The 25,334-nt window shown below is 47.8% G+C and overlaps 1 protein-coding gene across 1 annotated transcript in view; it reads left to right on the forward strand.

The window, feature by feature from the left end:
* Positions 1-25,334, forward strand: part of NOTCH2 (notch receptor 2) — a 127,798-nt gene that overhangs the window by 93,219 nt on the left and 9,245 nt on the right. Inside the window, exons 12-29 of the mRNA XM_028154207.2 lie at positions 1,628-1,738; positions 6,219-6,411; positions 7,551-7,696; positions 9,168-9,281; positions 11,627-11,746; positions 12,140-12,292; positions 12,614-12,842; positions 13,615-13,816; positions 15,445-15,598; positions 16,874-17,058; positions 17,739-17,871; positions 18,353-18,589; positions 19,773-19,885; positions 20,799-21,304; positions 22,611-22,958; positions 23,672-23,814; positions 24,006-24,216; positions 24,906-25,002. Of these exons, the coding sequence (XP_028010008.2) occupies positions 1,628-1,738; positions 6,219-6,411; positions 7,551-7,696; positions 9,168-9,281; positions 11,627-11,746; positions 12,140-12,292; positions 12,614-12,842; positions 13,615-13,816; positions 15,445-15,598; positions 16,874-17,058; positions 17,739-17,871; positions 18,353-18,589; positions 19,773-19,885; positions 20,799-21,304; positions 22,611-22,958; positions 23,672-23,814; positions 24,006-24,216; positions 24,906-25,002 (3,395 nt within the window). The remainder of the gene's footprint in view (positions 1-1,627; positions 1,739-6,218; positions 6,412-7,550; positions 7,697-9,167; positions 9,282-11,626; positions 11,747-12,139; positions 12,293-12,613; positions 12,843-13,614; positions 13,817-15,444; positions 15,599-16,873; positions 17,059-17,738; positions 17,872-18,352; positions 18,590-19,772; positions 19,886-20,798; positions 21,305-22,610; positions 22,959-23,671; positions 23,815-24,005; positions 24,217-24,905; positions 25,003-25,334) is intronic.

The following is a 25,334-nucleotide window of genomic DNA, read 5'->3' on the forward strand; positions in this document are numbered from 1 at the left end:
GGGGTCTGGATGAGGGTAGACAGAGGGGAACTTTACAACTTGCTGGTGATCATGTGGTTTCTCGCTCACTGGGCACAGAAAGTGGGTGCACTGCCTGGAATCGCTCCTTTCGCCTGTGCTCTTACGATGGGACACTGTTCTAAGTACGTTATTTTTGGTTTGAAGTCACAGAATCCAATCTGACTAGCTTAAAGAATTGTAACAGGCGAGCAACCAACAGTAAAACAGCAGAAAGCATTTAGTGAAAGCACAAGAAAGCATCTCATGGATTTCAGGTGAGTTTGGAACAATAGGCTTTGCAGAGATTAGCGGGAAGCAGGGCCATTTGCAGACCGTAGCCCACACAGTCATACTCCTACATTCCAATGAGAAAGTCTCACTGGCCCAGCTTGGGCGGGTGTCTCTTCCTGTTCAAGTAAATTTTTGATGTAATTATTGTTAATAAATATTAATGCAAAGTGAATCAAAATTATGGCATTTTGTCATGGAAGTTTCATTTCTTAGTTCATAATCCTTATTATCAGCTTTTATTTTTTAGATTTTTTAAACTACCAAGGTATTCTATGATACCCAAAAAAGCATCACTAAATTCACGTTAACTATATCATGAAATATCATGAGTATTTTTACCAAATAATGCTAACAATAATGATTGTTATACTCTACTGTTTAGTTACCCATATCTTTAGTTAAAGCTTTCTAACATAGCCAAACTCTACAGTTTGTTCTGGGAATAGACCAGCAGGAAGATAGCAGACTCTTTAAAGTTTATCCTGAGTTGTAACCAGAATAGTGCCTGTCAGTTTAAAGCTTATGGTGGTTCCAGAATTCTGATTTTCATGTGTAAGCTTAAATTTTATCTTGGGAACACAATACTATCAGTTTTTGGTGTGTTTTTTAAATGACAGGTTTACTCTTTGCCATTAATATGAACTAAATAGTTAGGTGTGAATAACCCCAGTTTGTCTGTCAGTTGTTCTTTCGATGAAAATGGGATTCCATGAAAAAAAGCAACTGCTTCCGTTCAAAACTGAAATAATCACACAACTGCTTTTCCTGGGGGGCACCTCTGCACGTTGGCATGTCACAGAGCGGCCTCGGGTGTACTTCCCAGGCCATCACACAGAACGGCAGACATATATTCAGTCCAGGGTAAAGATGTAACAAAAGGGTGAAGTTAATCATCCGACTTCACCAAAGTCATTCTTAAGTGAGCCTGTCTTTTTCTCCGGTGTTTGCTGCGAGTGCACGGATGTGACGGATACCGTGCCCACCGCTGCAGTGTGGCACCGCTGCTCTGATTGCCACTGAGGCACCCATGGTCACGCCGCCATGGCTTCTGCCCATGAGTGCAAATGCTAACACAGTGAAAAAGGCGCACAGTGGCTCAGTGCCTGAAGGAGATCGCCTTGCCCTCCTGATCCCGCTGGCAGCATTGCTGCTTTCCCCAGGGCTGGATACTCTAGCTTTCTTAACCAGTTAACTGCCACGCGTCCAAAACGGAAGCCATCTATACGTCGATAGACCCTTGTGGCGTACAAAGGGCTAACACTTAGGGTCCCAAGCAGACATCCTTGATATTTTGGTGGTAATATTGCATGTTTCCTCTTTGCCCTTATCCTTGCAGGTGTTAATTGTGAAATCAATTTCGATGACTGTGCAAGTAACCCGTGTGTCCACGGCGTCTGTATGGATGGAGTTAATCGTTACAGTTGTGTCTGCTCACCAGGATTCACAGGTAATGCCCCTTGGTGTTGGGAGGTCGCACTTTCAGCCCCATTGCTTTGGGAAAAGGGCATCTAAAGGAACATTACTTTATAAATGTTTTCTGTTTGTCTCTGGGAAGAGACTTTTGTTTCTGTGCTTCTCTGGCCCTGTTTTCTACTTACAGGCCTTCCCTAAACTGTAACATGAAACGTTTCATTCCTTAGGGGTTTTAGACCCTGTGTTTATAGCCACCTGAAAAGAACTTTCAGTTATACCCAGAATGTGTCACTCACTGTGCTTGAGTTATATTTTTCTGTAATGGCATAGCCGATGTAAAACTCTTTGAAAACACGAAATGCTTTTCTCTGAGTACTACTTCTAATGGGAGCTTGTTGTATGAAGCCAGAACCAACCTCAGATGGCCAGCACAATTGAGATTTTTTTTTCTCCCCAAGAGGAACGAAGTAAATGCCTAAAATAAAGTTGGCTAGAATCCTTCCTAAATTATAAGCAGCTAGAGCATTACACCTGTACACATGTGTGCACACTCGTTTTCCCTTTTCTCTCGTTTGTTCATCACATTACCTTTATCATTTACCCTCCTGACCAAAAGTGCTGGAGGCTACTGAGGAATCCTGAGGCCCCTTACACACCCGAGGGCATGTGCTCTGCCTATCCTGTCCTTTCTAGACAGTGCCATGCACAAGCGAACGGATGATGTGGCCATTTAGTAAGTACCACGTGGTCATTTGCAACCAATGTGAGAATCCTCCCTCGGAGCTTTTCACCATGATGTCAGAGGCAATCGGAGCCATCACTTGCAGGGGACTCGCATTCCTCTGCATCCCACAGTCCTCTGCATCCCACAGTCCTTCTCTCCTGCTGTGCCTGTGTGGATGCTGGGAGGAATGGTGGTGGCCCCAGGGTCACTGGAGCCTGTGTTCAGTGGGTGATGGCTCCGAAGACGGGAGTCATGGAAGCTCTCAGAGTTAGGGCCCAGCACTGATGGTGGGTGTGCTTCTCTGTCCCGAAACTTGTTACCCCAAGACTAAGCGGCAGCCAACAGACACACAAACGCTTCTGCCAGATAGGGTATTAGGTGCATTTTTGTTAACTGAGTAATAAGAAGGGAATGGTTGTCATTTATTAAAGACTTATTTTGAGCCAGGCATTAAACTAAGTGCCTAACCTCATGTCACTGTCACTGCTGTTATCGTTCCTACAGTATTGATGAGAAACCCAGAGCGTGCAGCTGGGACTCCACCCCAGGGGTCCCACTCCAGAGCCCGCTGTCGCCTAAGTGGGTGCCGGTTGTGGTTTGTTTTTAGGTATATAAGCCTTAGACTAGATTTTTTTTCTTTTTCTTTTTTTGGGAATGTCAGTGAATCATAGTCTCTCTTTTTAACATTCAGCAAACCAGGAAGGTCAAGGAGGGAGGACATAGGCTAAAAATATTCTAAAATAAACTTAAGGTGTAGCATGAGACTACATAAGCAAGAAATGGAATGTTTTGATTCCTGGGTGGTACCCTGTTCTTGGAACTGTTTTCTAGTCTGTTTGGGGTTTTTTTTTTGGGGGGGGGGTGAAAAAGAAGGGGGGTTTGAATCAGCTGCTGAAAATAGAATAAACTGTGGTTCATACTCAGAGCTGTGAATGTTAGTTGCTTTATTCTTTCCTTTGTTTTATTTTAATGCTACTTTTTAAACAGATTTAAGAGAGTTTTTTAAATTAAATTTATTGGGTGACATTGGTTAATAAATCTATATAGGTTTCAAGAGTACATTTCTATAACACATCACTGTGTATTACATGGTGTGTTTACCACCCACAGTCATAGCTTCTTTTGTCATCATATCTTTGACCCCCTTTACCTCCACCCATGCCCTTTTCCTCTGGTAACCACCATACTGTTTGCGTCTATGAGTTTTTGTTTGTTTATCTGTTGCTTCTAGTTTTATATCCCACATAAGTGAATATCAGTGTTTGAAGGATAAAGAAGATGTGATATATAAATAATGGAATGTTACTCATCTGTGAGAAAGAAGGAAATCCTGCTACTTGTATGTGAAAATATGGATAGACCTTTAAGGCATTCTTCTAAGAGAGATAAGTCAGACAGAGAAAGACAAGTACTGTATTATATTACTTATATGCAGATTATGAAAAGGAGTAGAATGGTGGTTACCAGGGACTGGGAGAAGGGCTGGGGGAATTGGAAAGATGCTGTTTAAGGATGCAAACTTGCAGCTAGTAGATGATGAGTTCTGGAGGTCTAATGCATGGCGTAGTGATTATAGCCAACAGCACGGTATTATAAACATAAAGTTGATAGGAGAATCAATCATAATTATTCTCACCAAAAAAAAATAAATGATATTTATGTAACATGATAGAGGTGTTAGCTAACAATATGGTATACTCATATTGTTATATGAGTAAATGCAATATGTAAATGTATCAAACCTTAAACTTACACAATGTTGCATGTCAATTATATCTCAATAAAAAAGTTGAAAAAATAACAAAGTAGCTAGGGAAGTTTTATCATCCCCATTTAACAAGTGAGGCAACTGAGAGAGAGAGCTCAAGTCCATTTTATCAGCTAGGGAATCTCACAGCTAGGATTGTGAGTCCCTAGAGGCAGAGACCTTTCTAATCACCTTTGTGGCCAGTGTCTAAAACAATGTCTGGCACTAAGGAAACACCCAGTAAATGTTGCTGAATAAATGACTATAATTCAAATATGGGACCTCTGACATCCAACCCCAGACCCCCGAGTCTGAGCTATCGCGTGATTTCATTCATTAAACACAGGGTGAGAAACCTTGGTTAGCTTCTCATCCAGTAGTCACTGAGCCCAGGAAAGTCCGTAGGTTTGTGCTGGGCATTTCTGAGGCTGAGTAGAAACTCCTGAAGGATAGGATCTGGCTGCCAGGTCATGTAGTAGACTGCACAAGGATGCACTCAACTCTCAGCTAAAGATGGCTTGAAAATTGATTCTGGAAAGAGTTTTAAAAGCAAGTGAAGAAAACTTGGAAGGAGTGGCCTCTGAGAAGATGCTTCCAAAAAAGGACAGAAAACGAAGGCTTTTCCTCTCACTCTCCACCACGTGGCAGGCTCAGGAGAGCTCACATCCTGGTTCCACTGGCACACATCTAAAAAAACCAGAGGTTGAGGCGAAGGAAGTCGTATTTTAAAATAAGTTATTAATACAACACTTAAGAGGAAAGCAGCAACCGCCACCAGATTATGGGTCTTTACCACAGGAACCACCAATCATGGTTTAGAGAGCAATGGAGAGTGAAAAAATGTTAATACCCATCCTTTAAGGGGTGTGTATCTGTTTCATTTGGAATTTCCTGTTCTAAATGCAGGGTTACTCTTTCTTAAAGAAAAATGCATGGTGGTGTGCGTGTTTTTCTGAGTCAGAACATTGTATTCTTTGAAATTTGTCAATTTCTTTGTAAGTTACATTTGCCACTCATTTACAGAATGATGGGTTATTTTAAAGTTTTATATCATTTTGGAATATATAGTTGAATCTCAATTATTCAGAATATAACAAAGCAAAACTCATATAACTGAAAAACTATTATAACTTAAAACAATAAATGTTAAGGCTCCAGCAGGCTTCTTTTCAAAATGCAATCTTAGGTATGTTTTAGAGGACAAACCTACTCATTTCAATTTCACATATTCTGAGCACTTACATGATGGTAAACTAATAATTGTCTACATCAGAGTTTCTCAGAATGTAGTGTTTGAACCACCTGCAGAATTTAAAATGTGCTTTGCTGTACCCTACCCATCACAGTCCATGGGGATGGGGCCTAATAATGTCCTTTTAAAAAGGTACTTTAAGCAACTCCTTTTGCATATGTAAGTTTGAAAGCCACTGGTCTAGATGGAAAGACCCAAAATTGTTTTCTCAGCTATCAGAGGACAGTAAAATTATATTTAGAATATTCTTCTTCCCAAGACAGATAATGGATTAATACGACTCTACAAGTGAAAGCAAAATGGCTTTCCTTTTTAACCACATTAATCATTACATTACTATTTCACTCACTAAGCATCCCAGTTCATTGAGATTTACCGTCTGTAGAACAGTAGGAGGTTGACTAACCGGAAACAATGAATTTTCGGTAAACCAGCTGAGAACAGTAGTAAGATGAGCTTCTTGGGAAGTACTCAGAGCAACAACAAGAACTTTGGTAACGTTCATGTTCTCTTTCTAAACCCTTGTGAAGTTACCCCTTTCCCAAGATGGAGTGAAGAAGAAATGTCTGTCAAAACATGACACCAGCATTTTGATAACTTTGCTCCGTATCAGAAGACAATGCTGACTGCTCCTCCCTCCAATGGCACTACATGCTTTTGGGTGTCTCATACCTTACATGAGTTCCGTTGGGCGCCTGTGCAGATGAAGGTGTCAACACAGTATGTTTCAGTCCTGTGTCTGTTCCCTAAACGTTTTGGATTTGACAAAGATCTGCCCCCCTTCTCTACAGGGCAGAGATGTAACATTGACATTGATGAGTGTGCCTCCAATCCCTGTCGCAAGGGTGCAACGTGCATCAACGATGTGAATGGTTTCCGCTGTATATGCCCCGAGGGGCCCCATCACCCCAGCTGCTTCTCGCAGGTGAACGAGTGCCTGAGCAACCCCTGCATCCACGGGAACTGTACCGGGGGCCTCAGCGGGTGAGTAGCTGCCATGCAGTCGTCGTTTCTTGTTGACCGGTGCCCAGCCAGTTGGGTTGAAGTTCTGGCCGTACCTGCAGAAGTCAGACAGGGGCCTGAGCTGAGTTTGAAGAGTTTGGTAGTCCGTAATCGTAGTCTTCCAAATTGTCCCCTTGTCCTTCACTCCCATGACTGAGCAGGTGGAAAATGAGGAGGAATGTCACCCTCATGTGGGTAGGCAGCACGTGGGAGGAGTTCAGGGTTGTTTTATGAGTCTTTGGCAGGTGGAAGAATGAAGAGGGTGTTTAGAGGCAAATGGGAAATCAGGTCATTTCCAAGGTGAATTTTCTCAGCATTCCTGCTTCAGAGTAGGGCAGCCTTCAAAGCATCCCAACCCGTCACATTTTTCCTAAGAATCTCCGGACACGGAGGCCACCATCTCCTGATACGACATTCTAAGTGCTAATGACATTCAAATTGTGAACAATGTCCATATACTTCAAATACCTTCATTTTGGTCCTTTTTCTGCTCAGTACCCTGGGTGCTTTCTGCAGCAGGGTTTCCGGTCAGAACAAAACGTATCTCAGAAATCAGACATTCTAGGAGATCTTCAGAGTGGCTCAGAGTCTCTGATACTAATCTACTTCCTGGGTGTCTGTTTTGCCTCAGAAACAAATGACTCTAAGGTTTGCTTTACTTTAGTTTTGCTTTTGGGTTTGTTTTAATTTAAATTCTTTAGTGTGTAAAGTATTATATAAGTCTCCTTTTTCCCCAATTTACCTCTCCTCGGCTCCCCCCACCCCCTAGTTTTATATATAAGAAAAAAAACTGTGCAGATTTATCTGTATTAATGTGTCTTTCAGATTGGTCCAATATGTTGTATTGCTCTTTACATATGAAAGCTCAGTGTAATTGATTGGTTTCTCTAGCATCTTTGTGAGCCAGGGAAGCACCAGGAAGGAAGGTCATTTAACTCCAGATGGGCCCACCTGATCCACACTGTGTTCATGGTGACCCACGTATAGGTCCCCAGAAGAGTAGAAATGAGATTAGCTTACCTTCATCTCCTCTTTCTTTCATTTCTTCACCACGTCCTGTATTCAACTCCGACTCAGTTGTACCTTCATTCCCCATAGTAAAGAATTCTGTCTTCTTTCAGATACAAGTGCCTCTGTGATGCAGGCTGGGTTGGCGTCAACTGTGAAGTGGACAAAAATGAATGCCTTTCCAATCCATGCCAGAATGGAGGAACTTGTGACAATCTGGTGAATGGATACAGGTGCACTTGCAAGAAGGGCTTTAAAGGTGAAGGCAAAGTGCATGTTTCCATCTCCCTTCTCTGCCCTTTGGTTGTTGCGTGTTGCTTGGCTCACTTCTTTCTTTCCTTTTTTTTCACCTGTTCATTCACACAGCAAACATAATTTGAGCACCTAATATTTATAAGGCACTTGGGCAGTAAAAACATAAATAGATATAGATTCTACTTTCAGCCTAGCAGAGAGGCGAGCTATTGAAGGTGAGCAGCCGGGACTTCATGTACACAACTTTGGGCAGGTGTTCTAATTGCAAGCTTCTTGGTGCAGGTTTGATTCTATGATAACTCAAAAGAGAAATTCAAAAGATAATGAAAATATTGTCTTGTTGTAATTCCTACAGCAGTAATTTGGAAGGATTTATGTGTTCAAAACCTTCCAGCAAATTCTTTCACACAGTGAGATACCCTTAGATACATAGTTCCCCATGGCCTTCTGGAAAAATACAGAATAAGGGGGGTATTGTGTAAAATAATTCTTGAGTTGTTACTGTTGTATTTCTGCCATCAGTTTTCTCTTGGAAACTCGTGAGAGAGAAATCCATGGGTAAATCATTTACATTTGAACTGCTCTAAGCACTTAGTCTTCGAGTACCCCACTCAAAAGTGGTGCCAGGCTACTGCGAACCAGCATTATATTTCAGGGACATTATATTTGATTAGTTGAAAACGTTCTGAAACCATATTTTAGTTATTAACTTACTGATATATTACATTTGCAAAGAAGCATATAGATTTAAAAGCACTTTTATGTCTTTATCTCATTGAGACTTACTGCTCAAACAAAATCAAAATGTATAGTCTATATTTGTATGACTGTTGAATAGCCAGCCCTCTGCACTCCCAGATCATTTTTACAGTGCTCTAATTCCTCTATTTTAAGGCTTTATTGAAGATGCAAAGGTGTGCAATAGTTGGGTACTTTCCTGTCCCCATCAGTGCCTCTTGACTAGTGCTTTTCTCTTTGTTATAGTGGGAGTAGAATTCCTGTCTTGATCGGGATGGGGCAGGAAGTCCTACCATATCGATGGAAGAGGGAGCATAACTCGGAGGCTTTGATTAATGCATTCAAGAATGTCACCCCTCGATAACGCATACCCCCTTTTTAAGCCCTGACCAGATACTTTGTGTACAAAGAGCTTATATTTAGATTGAGAAGCAGATTTTTGCTCTTAATGAAATTCTTGGATCATTATTGAGAAATTACTTGTACTGTATTTGAGGATACATTAGACTTTCAGGATATCAGAACATATCTTAACTAATTAAGTTCTGTTTTTTACTTGCTGTATGGCAGGGACTTGCCACTGAAACCAAGGAACAGATGTTCCGGTGGCCTGAAGAAATGAATGCAATTTCTGAGGTGTTTCATGTTTACCACTGAGAGGATCGCTTAGTAATTCAGATAATAGGAGGCTGACAGAAAGGTTCACGGTTTGGGTTTTTCCCCTTTTCTATCCACAGGCTATAACTGTCAGGTGAATATCAACGAATGTGCTTCAAATCCGTGCCTGAACCAAGGAACCTGCCTTGATGACATAAGTGGCTACACCTGCCGCTGCATGCTGCCATACACAGGTGAGTCCTGAAAGTAGGGGGATGCTCGTCTCCCCTTGTCACTCCAAACCTCGGAGTCTCAGAGGTGGGATCTAGGGGGCTGCTGCTCGGAGGACTCGCCCGTCGCCTGTCCTGCCCTCACTCACTGGATCTGGAGCTCTGAGAAATCACTGTGACCTCCCTCGTGCAAGTGCTGGGAGGATTCATTGCCTTCTTGGCTCTTTAGGGTTTGAGGTGTTTTTCATCGTGTGTGGTTGGAACTGATGCAGAGCTGATGGTTTAGTCCATTATTGTGAATGGATCATGCTCTTAGTGTTGGTCTCAATAACAAGGCTAATTTACTATGTGCCAGTTACTTTATACACTTTGGATTATTTCTTCTAGTGCTCACAATAACCCTACAGGGAGACGTTCCTGTCACCATTTTATATATGAAGAAGCTGAGGCAAGAGAGGTTACTTGCTGAGGGTCACAGCGATGGGTGGTAGGTCTAGGATTTGTCCCCAAGTCTCTGAACCCAGAGCTTGTCCTCTTAACTGCCATTCTTCTCCTCCCAGTCCGCACAGCTGCGTCTCATTCAGAGAGGTAACGCCCTGGATGGCGCTCACACACAGAAGACATGCTGTGCCTCCGTTGCATGCCAGGCGGTCTTTGTTTCAGGTGGTATTTCAGGAGTGTGCTTGGACATGTCTGCTGTGTTCTCCTGCCTCATTGCTGCCATCCTGTGATTGGTTGTATTTGTGTGGCTTGTTTACCTCCTCGGCATCCCGTTGTCTTCATGTCTGGGAAACAAAACAAACGTGGGGGATGGCATTGCATGGTTCTGCAGTGAGCAGCATGCGGGCGGGTGGCCTTGGCCTTGGGCTGTGCACAGTAGCTGTGACTAGTGACTCTGAGCAGCGTAGAGTGGCGAGTGGCCTCGAGCATGACCCTGTGACCTGGAAGATTTGATGCTACTTGTTTCCTCTGCCCCGCGTTAGAAGACATGTTCGTGTAGGGAAACGGCCTGTAGCCAGCCTGGTGGGTAAAATCAGAGTTACCACGATCCCCAGCTCTCCCCAGACAAAGGTAGTCTCCATCATGTCATTCATTTCACAGCGACAGTGCTGACCACACTCACTGGCAGTGAGAAGATATCTCACTTACAACCATAGACTCATTATTGACGGCTGTGGGGAGATGTAGGCAGACGTCACTCTCTGCAACCACATCATAGACTTGCCTGAGTGTGACTTGTGTGTACAGTTCATGTTGAAATTATTCATTCTGTCTTCTTGCTCTACAAATACTATAAGAATATTTGACTCCGTGCCAGCAGTCGGTTTTTCTTTAGATTAGGATGCCAATAAAAGAATCTCCTATGTGTGAACTTTGAGAAATTAATTATAGTAGACTGGAAGCCTGCGCAGGTGAAATCTCAGTGCTGAGTGTGACTAAGGCTTCTGCCTGGCATTGAGTTTGGCCCGCATGAAGGCCACTAAGCAGCATTGCCTTCCCTGTGAGCCACTATTCTGACCAGACACACTAAAAGCTGGTTGGGGGTATTGGTGAAAATTTGTGGTAAGGTTCTTCTTTCTGAATACAAAATTTTAGGATAAAATTTTAAATCAAGTTAGTTGAAACTTGACTTTAAAATCAACCTCATCTCCCTTTTAATAAGAGCATCCTTTTTGTGTCTGGAAGCTTGGGCTCAGCATACTGAGGCAGAAAACATTGGTGGGCAGATACTGATGTCATGCTGTTGCTGTCGGTATGAGGAGACATGTTACTAGGCACTCAGGATCACATCCCTGTTTCCTCCCTCCGGGGCCTTCTGGTCAACCTCACTGCCTTCTGGAATGGGCCAGTGGGGCTGCGAGGAATAGGAGGCCGTACCGTGGTGTCTTCTTCCCTGCTCACACGAAGGGGGTCTGTGTGGCGAGGCCTCCAAGTAGCCGAGTCTTAGCTGTGGAGATGCAGGAGCTGTCACTCCCGACTGATGCAGGTGTCAATGCACGCAGCCACTGGTGACAGCAGGACGATGACAGCAGCCCCTTGGTTGTCGCGTGCCCACTCTATGTGCCAGGCTCTAACTAATACGCACTTTGTGATCATTTTTTCACTGAATCCTCAAAAGCCTCTATGAGTGCTGTCCTGATTTCCATTTTACTGATGTGGAAGGCTCAGAGGAGATGAGGAACTTGCCTGAGGCCACGCAGTTAGTAATAAAGTTGGAGCCAAGACTCAAGGGCCACAGGTCTCAGATTCCAAAGCTCTTCACCACTGCCGTGGACATGCATTCGGAGAGCCTCCTTTGGTATAGAATCTGGGAAATGTCCGATTCCGTGGCTGGTTTTCTGTCCTGAACTCTGTCATTTGCTTTGCAGGCAAGAACTGTCAGACGGTGCTGGCTCCCTGTTCCCCAAACCCTTGTGAGAATGCTGCTGTGTGCAGAGAGGCGCCCAATTTCGAGAGTTACACCTGCCTGTGTGCCCCTGGCTGGCAAGGTAACAACATGGGAAGGGAGAAACCAAAAATTTTTTCATGTGGGCAGGTCATCAGAATAAATGGAAGGCCCTGGTCTTTGTCCAGAACACAGGCCTTGGACAGGAGCTGCTAACGGGAATGACTTAGAAAGCCTTCCCACATTGCATGTCTGTGGGGTCCTCTGGTGCCTGGGAGACTCCAGCCTGAGCCTGAAACCATGATGTCCTGCAGGGAATTTTAGCACCTGGCCAGCTGCTTGCCGGGGACACAGGAGCCTTCAGGGACTTCCCAAAGCAGCAGACTAACCAGAATGCCCCTGGAGGAGCCCATCCCCCAGCTGGAGCTCAGGCCCCACATAATCTCTGTGGAATCCGCGTCCCCAGACTGGACCACTCATTGCCCTGTGTTTCTAGGTCAGCGGTGTACAATTGACATTGACGAGTGTGTCTCCAAGCCCTGCATGAACCATGGTCTCTGCCATAACACCCAGGGCAGCTACATGTGCGAGTGTCCTCCGGGCTTCAGCGGCATGGACTGTGAGGAGGACATCGACGACTGCCTCGCCAGTGAGTATGCCAGCTGGCTCCTAAGCCCCGGGGCCCAGGAAAGCACTCGGGGGGCACCAAAGAGCTGGCGGGGGCAACTGCCTCTCGGGGCTAAGACTGGCCACCCCGACAGTTTATCACGTGTCCTTAATATTCGTGTTTTAAATTCTTTTCGAAGGTAGTAGCTTTGGGAGTTAAGGCAGAGGGATCTCTTTTAAGCATCCCCTGAGTTACTAGGTTACTGCTCCTAGTGGGACTCAGTGCAGGTCGCCCACCTTTATGAGTCTCAGATTAAATTGCTGCTGCTGTTCGGAGCTCTAATTCTCGTGTGTAATGGCTTAGATCCTTGCCAGAATGGAGGCTCCTGTGTCGATGGAGTGAATACTTTCTCCTGCCTGTGCCTTGCGGGCTTCACCGGGGACAAGTGCCAGACAGACATGAACGAGTGTCTGAGCGAACCCTGTAAGAACGGAGGGACCTGCTCCGACTACGTCAACAGCTACACGTGCAAGTGCCCGGCGGGATTTGAAGGAGTCCACTGCGAGAACAACATCGACGAGTGCACCGAGAGGTGAGTGCCCATACACTCCAGAAAGGGGGGGCACAGCACCCGGACTGCGGGGCGGGGGCACAGCACCCGGACCGCGGGGCGGGGGCACAGCATCCATGTAGGTCCCAGTCCACAGCCTCCTGTTGCCCAGCCCTGATTCCTTGTAGATGTGTAGCTAGCGGGTCAAAGGTCAGGGGCTGACAAGCTTAGTGGTAGGTCATCATTTATTTCTTGCTTAGGGATCAGAAGCTGTAATTCTGAACAAGACAAATTCTTCTCTTTGTCTTTTGTTCCTATTAGTTGACAATTTAAAATTCTTATTTCTTTACAGATGTGTCATCACTGTTTAAGTAATATCTGGGAGGCTGTTTTGGGGGTTTTTTTTACTTATTAGCAAATTTGCTATGTTTCTCTTTCATAAAGAAATCTAGAGTCAAGAGCTTTCTGTTTAGCACTTTTCTTAGAACTGAAATTGGCTTAGGGATAAAATGAAATGTGATATAGAAGGACTGGGTAAAATTTGGAAACCTTCACTTTCTCTGGGAATCGCTCATAAACTCAGCCTTTTAAATACTTCTTAAGCTTCTTGGTTGTGGATAGGAAGCTGGGACTCAAGGCCAAAGGGCAACCAGTCTAGTTTGGAAAAAGGTAAAATGTACTGGATGGAGGGGTTTGGGATACTCAGGAGTATTTGCCTCCGTAGCATCTTAGGTTCCAGGAACCTTGCTTTTTAAATAGCAGGTGAGAGGACCAGACCACCCCGCTGATGGCACTCTCCCTGTTTGCTCCTTAGCTCCTGTTTCAATGGAGGCACGTGTGTCGACGGGATTAACTCCTTCTCTTGCTTGTGCCCTGTGGGCTTCACTGGCCCATTCTGCCTCCATGAGATCAATGAATGCAACTCTCATCCGTGCCTGAATGAAGGAATATGTGTGGACGGCCTGGGTACCTACCGCTGCACCTGCCCCTTGGGCTACACTGGGAAAAACTGTCAGGTAATTAAATTCCAGCCCACTCACTCAGCTTCCTCGGAGTAACAAAGGAATGTACCTATTTCTTTTCTAGGTACATAAGCCTCTCCTGAAAGAGAAAATTCTAGGTCTCAGGGATGTCCCTGAGATAAATCAGGTTAACTTCTTTGTAGCTAGTAAATTCCAAAATAGTGACACTGGCAAGATTATACAGATTAACAGTACAATTGTTTTTAATTAACAGACTGAGAACTGCAGACAAGTACATGTGGGAAGTAAGCCCATAGATATTTACATTGGAAATACAGAAAGGGGAAAAAGAACAATTAAAAAAATTAAAACTTTAAAGGTCAGATATAATACCTAAGGGGATAAGTGTCAGGTCTTACCATGTTGTGACATCCTCAAGCCAAGCTATTCACACATCTTTTAAACGCAAACCCCTAAGTGTACACTTTTCTGGACTCTTAGGAAGGGCCCCTCAGAACCAACTAGTCTAGCCTTTTGTTTCATGGACGGAGAAACCAAGTCCCGGAGGGACAGGCCAACTCTTCCAAGGTTGCATACCAGGCCCTGTATGTCATTTTATGCTCTTTTACCTCTTAAAGCCGTGGCAAAATGATAGCATCGCAGAACTCTAAAGAATCTGGGAATGAACGCCACATTTAACGAGCCTTACAGGTGCCATTCAGTAAGGCTCTGTCCATGCCGGACGTGCAGATATTACCGCCTCTGCATATTAAACAGCTTGCTGCGGATTCTGAGGGTCGGGGGACATCCTCGTTGGGTTTCTGCGCATTCTCACGGTGTGAGATTATAAATGCTGGTGGAGCACTCTGCCCTCCCCCCACCGGCCCCTCCTTTCACAAACCGCCTGTATTGTGAACTTGCCCCTCTCCCAGAGGCCACATGGGACTATGGAGAAACGCCCAAGTCCGCTGGCACTCTTTGCCTCACTTTTTCATAAGCCTGATTTTTCTCCGCTCAAAACAAGCTGTTTGACAGCTTTTAGGCTTATTAACAGGCTTGAAGATCATGCTCACCACAGACAGGTTTGCTCGAGACCCCCGTGGATTCCTCGCACCGGATTGGCACAGGGAGACATGTACCTGTCTGACAGCTTGACTCTTGCTTTCTAGCCCTACAACGTGACCCTATATCCAGACATAATCACGATGTAGGGAATAGCTTAACCTATTGGGCTTCCTCAAATCCTTCAATTTCTCTGGTAAGAACTGTTTAAATAGCAGAGCTAAGAGGAATTGGACTATATGAAATGATTAGATTACTTGAGAACACTGGATCTAGTTTAAGGCTTGAGTGAGGGCTTTTTTATTATTTAATATCATTTTATTGACTTCAGAAAGGGAGAGGAAGATAGAAACATCAATGATGAGAGAGAATTATCGATCTGCTGCCTCCCACACTGGGGGTTAAGCCCACAACCTGGGCATGTGCCCTGACCGGGAATCAAACCGTGACCTCCTGGTTCATAGGTGGATGCTCAACCACTGAGCCACGCCGGCAGAGTGGGTGAGGGCTTTTGGAAAAAATTAATTAACGTGTTTTTCTTTGATTTCTTAAAAGGTAGTGTAACCTGTTCTCTTCGTTTCCGGGGTGTGGGTGTTGACGTGTGTGTGCCTCTGTTTCAGACCCTGGTGAACCTCTGCAGCCGGTCTCCATGTAAAAACAAAGGCACCTGCATCCAGGAAAAAGCGCACTCCTGGTGCCTGTGTCCACCTGGGTGGGCTGGTGCCTACTGTGACGTGCCCAATGTCTCCTGTGAGGTGGCGGCCAAGGGAAGAGGTAAGCTCTGCCCCTCGGGCCCAAGGGCCATTCCCTGAAGTATTGAGTGGCCAGCGGCATTTAGGGCAGGCGTTGTCATTGTGGGCTGAGAGGGGAGGGCAGGCAGTACGGGGTGGGCAAGGCTCTGGCGAAAGGGCCTGAGATGAAAGGGCAGAGGAACAGGCTTAGAGATTCCAAAAAATAAATGTACTTGTATGCCCCTTCTTTATCCACTCGTTTGTCAATGGACACCTAGGCTTGGCTGTTGTAAATAATTCTGTGATGAGCATAGTGGTGAATATGTCTTTTCACATTCGTGTTTTCATTTTCTTTGGATAAATACCCAGAGGTGGAATCGCTGGTAGTTCTATTTTTAATTTTTTGAGGAACCTTCATACTTCACCAGTTTACAATCCCACCAACAGTGCACAAGGGCTCCCTTTTCTCCACATTCGTGCCAACACTTGTTATTTCTTGTTATTTGTTGACTTTGATAATAGCCATTCTGACAGGTGTGAGGTGATATCCCATTGTGGTTTTAATTTGCCTTTTCCTGGTGATTAGTGATCTTGAGCATCTTTTCATATGTCTGTTGGCCATCTCTGTGTCTTCTTTGAAGAAATGTCTATTCAGGTCCTCTGCTCATTTTAAAAATAAAAATTTTGATGTTGACTTATATGAATTATTTATGTATTTTGGATATTAATCCCTTATCAGGTATATGACTTGCAAATACCTTCTCCCACTCAGTAGGTTGTCTTTTCATATGGTTTCACTTATATATGGAACCTAAAAAAGAAAAAGACTTATAGATACAAAGAACACACTGATGGTTGCCGGAGGGGTGGTGGGTTAAAAACATGAAGGGGATTAAGAGGTACAAACTTCCAGTTATAAAATAAAAAAAGTCATGGGATGTAGTTTATAGCTTAGGGAATATAGTCAATAATATGATAATAATTTTGTATGGTGACAGATGGTTACTACACTTATCATAGTGATCCTGAGATATATATATATAAATGATGAATTATTATCATGGTGTGCATCTAAAACTCATATAATGTTGTATGTCACTATAGTTTCATAAAAACAAGAAATGTATTTTAAGTGAAACAAAGGCATATACCACTTTCAGGGCTTGTTTATTTTCAACACATATCCGGTGTCAGGGCCCTGAATTAGACGGGAATAAAATGCGATGTGTCCACTGGCTTGATTAGTTTGCTCAGAGTTGGTCTGAACCTGACACGTCCTGTGTCTTCTGTGACGTGTCTTCCTCCTCTGGTTCCCCAGGGCTGACCCCTGACCGCTTGTGCCAGCACTCGGGCGTCTGCATCAATGCTGGTAACTCGCACCACTGCCAGTGCCCCCTGGGCTACACCGGGAGCTACTGCGAGCAGCAGCTGGACGAGTGCTCGTCCAACCCCTGCCAGCACGGAGCCACCTGCAGGGACTTCATTGGTGGATATCGATGTGAGGTGAGTGAGAGGCAGGCACCCAGCAGAGACCTCCTGGAAGATGGTGCAGCTATTGTGAACACTAGCATATTGAATTTAGTTGCGAATGTCTTATTTTTACAAATTTTAACCAAGCACCACTCCAGTGTTTCCTGTGAAAGTATAAATGTGTTCCTTTCAGTCCCCTGTGCCATAAGTTAGCGTAGCTGTAGTAAGATATTTTCAGAGGTCTGGAAACATCTCACTTCCCCGGGGTTGCCTCTGCTCGCTTTAACATTCAGAGCCAGTATTCACCGCCTGAACCTGGAGATGAATAAAGGCAATACCTTTACCACCATCCACACAGACTACTTGGCTGAGTCATAGCATCTTCATCACATACAAGGGAATGCATCTTTTAAAGATGGGACAACCCGCCCACAGGAGGGACAGGCGTTTTGCAGAGGGGTCCTGTCTGAAACATCCCTCAGTATCCAGTCCTCGCCATCCATTATGGTGGCTTTTTCAGCGGGAGAGGGCGATGCTGGTGGGCGGCAGTCAGCCCCGCACAGGATGATGGTTGGGAGGCGGGTGATGTCAGAGAAACATGCGGGAGCCAGGAAGGGGGGCAGAGGTCATGGTATCGTGCCAGATCTCATTTGCTCGTGGTCTGTTTCCAACGGTGGTCCCGTATTTCTTGTCCTTCTGTCTGTCCCCGGCAGTGCGTCCCAGGGTACCAGGGTGTCAACTGCGAGTACGAGGTGGATGAGTGCCAGAACCAGCCATGCCAGAACGGGGGCACCTGTGTCGACCTGGTGAACCATTTCAAGTGCTCCTGCCCGCCGGGCACCCGCGGTAGGAAATCAGCCTTGTCCGTTCTCTCTCCAGGGCATTCTCTAAGTTACAAATGCAATTTTAATGTTGGGGGGAGGGTGTTAAAAATCAGACATTAAATGGTCTGAATTCTGGTAACTTGGCTGTTTCATTCTCTTGTCTCTTGCCTGGCTCTGAGGTTCTGACTCATGTCCTTAGTGCTGTCTGGGTCTTGCTGACATCTGATGTTCCATGAAACACAGAATGTGGAAATCAGAATTTTGCAACAACATTAGCCTGGTGGCGAGATTTCTTGGAGCTTCGAGGGAAAACAGCCAGTGGCCTCTTGAATAAATAATTCCCATTTACCAGCTGATGTGTTTTTTTTTTAAACCTGCCAAGTCTTGTCCCCCTAAGGTGGGGAAATGAATGGATGAAAACTATTGGCCGATATTCATAAGCTCTCTTGCTGGAGAGCAGGGTTCCCATATTGGTCCTAAATCTCGCTCTCCTCTCCCCCCAGGCCTGCTTTGTGAAGAGAACATTGATGACTGTGCCAGGGGGCCCCACTGCCTCAACGGTGGTCAGTGTGTGGATAAGATCGGGGGCTACAGCTGCCGCTGCCTGCCTGGCTTTGCCGGAGAGCGGTGTGAGGGGGACATCAACGAGTGCCTGTCCAACCCCTGCAGCTCGGAGGGCAGCCTGGACTGCGTACAGCTCACCAACGACTACCTGTGCGTCTGCCGCAGCGCCTTCACAGGTGAGGCCTCTCCAGGAGGAGGCTGGGCCCGTGGGGCTTGCCCAGGCCCGAGCGAGCTTTTCTTAGGCAGGAAAACTAGACCAGCTTCGGTCAGGGCCCAGTTTCTTCTTAGGTCTGTGCTCCATAGATTTTATAGTCAGTCTACAATCTCTACATTTTCTCTTTTGCTATACATTAATTTTATATATATATTATACACACACACACACACACACATATGTAGTATATATACATTTATGTAGCAGAGATATAAAAAAACAGAATGTCGGGAGTAGTTGAGCAAAATCACATTTTTTAAAATATATTTTATTGATTTTTTACAGAGAGGAAGGGAGATGGATAGAGAGTTAGAAACATTGATCAGCTGCCTCCTGCACACTCCCTACTGGGTATGTGCCCACAACCAAGGTACATGCCCTTGACTGGAATCGAACCTGGGACCCTTGAGTCCGCAGGCTGACGCTTTATCCACTGAGCCAAACCGGTTAGGGCCAAAATCACATTTTTAATTACAATAAAATACACAGAAAGTTTACCATCTTAACCATTTTTAAGTGCACAGCTCAGTGATGTTCATCACCAGCATCCTTCCACAGAGCTCTTTTCCTCCGAGCAAAATACCAGTGGGGAAATGAGCTCTGGAAAGTTAAGCTGTATTTTAAAGCAGCACCAGTCAGGCTTCAGAAAGGCTAAAAAAATGAAAGATGTTATGGATGAAAATTCTCTATAAATTGCAAATCAGCATTTATATGTATTGGTCTGGAGTATTCTCTCCTAAGAAGTAGACGATGTTAACAAAATGCAGTGAACAGTTTTGCTAACTGTTTCCTTTGGCTTATGAAAGCTAAATGCCTTCACTACAAAGCTGTGTCGTTTTCCTTTTTTCTTTTTTTGGTGATGGTTTTAGAGTCACTTTTCATATCCGTCCTGTTCTGTGAGTCAGGTGGGAATGTAGGCCAGGAGTGCTTGTAGTGGAGATGAGACGGGTGAGGGGGTGGGTCAGGCACCCTGAGGTCAGCGCGTGCTTCTCCCTGTCTCTGTGGTGGAGACCTGAGCGCTCATACCTCCCACCCCACCTCTGACCTCTGACCTCTGACCCTGGGCTCACTCACACCCTCCCAGGGCTCTGCTCAGTAACTTGCACTTCTGCCTCCTAAAGCTCCTTTTCATTTTCTGCTTTGAGGTCGTCACTGTGAGACCTTCGTCGATGTGTGTCCCCAGATGCCTTGCTTGAATGGAGGGACCTGTGCCGTGGCCAGCAACATGCCTGATGGTTTCATTTGTCGTTGTCCCCCGGTAAGTGCCGTGTTGCCCCCTGAAGGCGCACGCTGTCTTCATACGGTCTGACCGAGCCGAGCGTAGCCTGGTCTCCCCACGCTGCGGGGGGGCTTTCTTGTGGGGGAGGGCTCTCCATTCCAGCTCCCTTAGAAGGAAGTGCTTGGGTTTTCCGTGTAGAGCTAGGATACTGACACAGTGAGCGCCCTACTCTGCGCCTGTGGGTCTTTAGAAGCACCGAGGGACCCTGCACGCAGTGGGGGTGCTCCCCGCAGAGAGGACTGCTGTCTCTGGCTGCGGGTGCTGCGCTGGAGGTGGTCTCGCTGCCCAGCTGGGGGCAGAGTTGGTTGGAAACACAACTTCGCTTGCGTTCCTTCGCAGGGGCTGTTTGGGAGCCAGCTGCTTCTTAAACTAGAAGGAAGCCTGATTTTAGCCATTTGCTGTGCAGACCCCTTTGCCGCTGGCAGAGGCTGAAACCTCCCTAAAGCAGAGACCACTGTGTGGAGGCACCGAGGGGAAGCCTCTGCAGGCGCCTGGGCCGGGGCTGCGCAGGAAGTGGAGGGATGATGAACATGGGGACGTGTATTTACCCAGGACTCCTGAAGCGATTCCCACACTCCCCAAAGGCCTTAATAAGCGAAGGAACGATGGTTAGGAAAGGTGCTAACAGATACAATGCCACCTGCGTCTTGTCCCATCACGACCTGTGGACTTAATTTGGACGTGATCTTAAGTGGGGAGAACCCACATCGCCCCATAGGTTGACTTGAAGAGGTCTCTTCTTGCAGCTTGGCCCAGTTGGCTGCGTGGAGGGATCTTAGCCAGGTGTCTCGCCCTTGCCTCTCTAGCGGTGTGGCCGAAGGCTTGGGAGGGGAAATGGGACATGCCCTCAAGAATCGATCCCCCATCCTCATTTGCTCAATGATTTCCGCAGGGGTTCTCCGGGGCGAGATGCCAGAGCAGCTGTGGACACGTGAAGTGCAGGCGAGGGGAGCAGTGTGTCCACACGCCCTCAGGGCCCCGCTGCTTCTGCCCCAACCCCCAGGAGTGCGAGCTGGGCTGTGCCAGCAGCCCCTGCCAGCACGGGGGAAGCTGCCTCCCGCAGCGCCAGCCCCCGTATTACTCCTGCCAGTGCCCTCCACCGTTCCGGGGCAGCCGCTGCGAGCTCCACACAGCCCCCACCAGCACCCCACCGGCCACCTGTCACAGCCAGTATTGTGCCGACAAAGCTCGGGACGGCGTCTGTGATGAGGCCTGCAACAGCCACGCCTGCCAGTGGGACGGGGGTGACTGTTCCCTCACCATGGAGAACCCCTGGGCCAACTGCTCCTCCCCACTGCCCTGCTGGGACTACATCAACAACCAGTGCGACGAGCTGTGCAACACGGCCGAGTGCCTGTTCGACAACTTTGAGTGCCAGGGGAACAGCAAGACGTGCAAGTAAGGGTCCTGGTCCCTCGAAGCTGAGGGAGACTGTCACTAACACACCTCGGTTTCCTGTTCTTGCTCCTAACCACTCCAGCGCTTCCGCCCGACCCACCTCTGCTTTCAGACTGGTGCCCGAGGCCCGCTGCTCCCTGGCGTCGGCCTCGTCCCACCGCACGCCGCCCGGGGCGCTGCCTGGCTGGCAGAGGTCCAGGGATGCTCATTGCACAGCCACCCTCTCTCTGCCTATTTCTGCCTTCTCACCTGCTGCTCTCGTGACCTCCTGGGGAAATGCCTTTTGGAAGTGGCGTTGGCCACTCTCAGGCAGCCTCTCACGTAACCTGCCTGCAGGACGGATGGAAAGGTCTGTACCGCTGCCTGCTCACCCCACTCCTTTCCCAGCTGGGTTTGTCGGGTAGCGGAGCTAGGTCAGGCCGTGTGGCCCCCTCCTGGTCATCACTTTGCAGCTACGGGGCGCTCTGTGGTTCACAGGGAGACTGTCCCCTTAGCTGTCCTGTCTCATTGCCTCTGATGCGTTCTCCACAGCCTGGTGAGGCCTGGGTGTTGGTGGTGGTCTTTCACGGGTGAGGGAACTGAGACCCAGGGGTTAAATTGCCAAAGCACGTCCAGCGCTTCCTGACCCTCAGCGCTGGCTGAGCGAGCGTGGCAGCTTGTGCCGAATGGTGTGACTGCCCCGGGGTGAGTCGGGGAGGGGAGTGCCCGTGAAGTGGTCTGTGCAGCATTCAGGTTCTGGGCCTCAATTTCCTCTTCCTAGTATTTGAAAGAGGCTGTACAAGTTAGATGTGGTTTCCTGTGCGGGACACACACCTCCCCGCCCACCTCCCATAGCTGGGATTCAGTGTGGATTGGGAAGCATAGAGGCCATATGGACACGGTCTTGATGGCTCGGAGCTATGTATCCAGGAGGCACCTTCGAGAGGCACCTTTACTTCTGATGCCCCTGGTTCCCTCGCCAGGGGCGGTGCAGACAGAAATAGAGGAAACACGAGGCAGGTCGACTTCCATCTTGTTTGTACACCTGACTTACAAACACGAGGAGCTGCCAGGGCCCCTAGCCCGTGTGGCACAGTGAGCACGTGCGGTCTCTCGTTCAGGGCGCGCCCGCTGAAGCCGTGTGGCGCAGACTCTGTGCTCTAAGATGGCAGGGGCGGGAGATCCAGGGAAGGCTTCACGGGGCATTTGGGCCGTGACCTGGGCCACAGAAGATGGGTAGGAAAAACCCAGCGTAATTCCCAGTGGGAAACCAGATGGAGCTGCAGCCTCGTCTGAGCCCCTCCCCCCGGCCTGCCTCCCTGCCCAGGTACGACAAGTACTGCGCAGACCACTTCCGGGACGACCACTGCGACCAGGGCTGCAACAGCGAGGAGTGCGGCTGGGACGGGCTGGACTGCGCTGCTGACCGGCCGGAGAACCTGGCCGAGGGCACCCTGGTGATCGTGGTGCTGATGCCCCCCGAGCAGCTGCTGCAGGACGCGCGCAGCTTCCTGCGGGCCCTGGGCACCCTGCTGCACACCAACCTGCGCATCAAGCGGGACCCCCAGGGGCACCTCATGGTCTACCCCTACTACGGCGAGAAGCCCGCTGCCTTGAAGAAGCAGAGGCTGGCACGCAGGTCCCTTCCTGAGGATCCGGACCAGGAGGTGGCTGGGTACGTTTTTGGTTTCTGAGCTTTTTTTTTTTTTAATTGACTTGAGCAAAGGAGAGCTAGAAACATCAATGATGAAAGAGAATCATTGATCAGCTGCCTCCTGCACGCCCCCTATTGGGGATTGAGCCCACAACCCGGGCATGTGCCATGAATGGAACCGTGACCTCCTGGTTCATAGGTTGACGCTCAACCCCTGAGCCATGCCGGCCGGGCTCTGAGCTTCTTAAAGCTTAATTTTATAAAGCTGAGCACTTCGATACACAGAGGAAGTCATAACGTAATCCATGAAAATGCAAAGCCCAGACAAATAGCACAGCCCACCAGGTGAAACAGGCGCACGGTCCCAGGATCTACGTCTAAGAGTAAAGGAGGACAGTGAGCAGCAGGCAGGAGGCAGGGAGGCCTCCTCAGGTGCTGGGCTCCCCAACCTCTCGCCAGGTCGATTCACACCCCTTTAGCGGGACTTCTCTCTCGTAACAAGCGTTGGCGTCTCAGCTGTGGGTTGCCTCAGTCAGAAGGCTTGGACTCAGCCCAGGAAGGGGAGGCATCCCCTAGGCAGGAATCAGTGTGTAGGATCTGAAGGAGAAACATTTTAATTTCTGAGAGCTTTCTGGAGGAGACAGCACCACAGAGGCCAACACTGAAGGAGACAAGGAAGGCTCGTACAGCCCTCCCTCATTCCCCTTTCTCCTCTTTCCCCTGGGCACCCGCAGCTCTAAGGTATTTCTGGAAATCGACAACCGCCAGTGTGTTCAAGATTCAGACCAGTGCTTCAAGACCACGGATGCAGCCGCAGCTCTTCTGGCCTCTCACGCCATCCAGGGCACCCTGTCCTACCCGCTCGTGTCTGTCGTCAGTGAGTAGCACTGCTTTAGGGGGAAGGTACGGGGGAGTGTCACCTGGGGACAGAGGGGAAGGGCACACTCCTCAACTTGCAGCTCTTTGTTTTCGGGGCTGGGAGCTCCCAGCGGCCCTCTGGGTAAACGTAAAGCGAGTGTGTGGAGGTCGATGTTTTATCGGCACCTTTCCTGTCGCTTGCACTTCCAGGTGAATCCCTGGGTCCCAAACGCACCCCGCTGCTCTATCTCCTTGCCGTCGCTGTTGTCATCATCCTGTTCATTCTGCTGCTGGTGGTCATCATGGCAAAACGGAAGCGTAAGCACGGCTCCCTCTGGCTGCCCGAAGGCTTCACCCTTCGCCGGGAGTCCAGCAATCACAAGCGTCGTGAGCCGGTGGGACAGGATGCCGTGGGGCTGAAGTAAGCCGGCTTGCCATCAGCCACTGCTCCCAGCAGTGATCAGCAGGGCTAAAGCAGGCAGGAAGGTCGTGTGGGGTGATGTCTTTCACTCTGAGCTCTGGCCACATCACCGCACATGACCACACTCAGGGTGCACCCTGAGCAGCTGTGAAATAGCAGTCAGAGGCCGGTGCCTCCGACCTGTACGTGTATCTGTCGCATTGGTGCTCAGCTTCTGTGTTGAGGCACAAGGCACACTTTATGGTCTGTTTTGTTAATCCTCACCCAAGGATATCTTTTCCCATTAATTTTTAGAGAAAGTGGAAGGGAGGAGGAGAGAGACAGAAAGAAACATGGATGTGGGAGAGACACATCGATTGGTTGCCTCCCACACACATCCTGACCGGGCCAGAGACCCTGCAACCCAGATACATGCCTTTGACCAGAATCGAACCTTTAGTATGTGGGCCAGTGCTCTAACCACTGAACAACACTGGCCAGGGCAAGACACACCTTTGTTGCAAGCTCTTGATCAGCGGGAAAGAAAGGATGTTTACTCAAGTAAAGGAACGTGAAATGCTGCCCATCCTTGTGGGCCAAAGCGAGTATAGAGACGAGAGCGTGTCCTGGTGGGACAGGTATTGCAGTCCTCCGGACCCGTTGATGATACACCTCTTCTCTTGTTTTCCCTTCCTAATCCTGGCTCTCAGAAATCTCTCAACGCAAGTCTCAGAGGCTAACCTGATAGGTTCTGGAACAAGTGAGCATTGGGTCGACGATGAAGGGCCCCAGCCAAAGAAAGCCAAGGTGAGTCGGTCACCATCGGCCACACTCGGGTCACATTTCCGTTTCTGTCCTTGGGAGCAGGAGTGTCCCAAATGGGAGTGATCGTCTTTATACGTTGCTCGGCAACGGCTATCCCAGGTTGTCATGAAAGGCAGGGGTCTCTAGGTCATTGCTGGCCTTGGGTGACCTATGTATGTTTTCAATAAGAACTCTAAGAATAATAAAACCAGCCTGCTTCCTTCCTGAAGTGCCATAGATGGTAGGCGAGTAAGGACTGAGGTGTGTAAATCCAGTTTCCTGCTGGCTCCATCTCACCCTTGCTCTGTCGGGCATTTCCCCTCTGGAAGGGAGGG

This window comes from Eptesicus fuscus, chromosome 22 (assembly GCF_027574615.1).
Source record: "Eptesicus fuscus isolate TK198812 chromosome 22, DD_ASM_mEF_20220401, whole genome shotgun sequence".
NCBI classification, from domain to species: domain Eukaryota; kingdom Metazoa; phylum Chordata; class Mammalia; order Chiroptera; family Vespertilionidae; genus Eptesicus; species Eptesicus fuscus.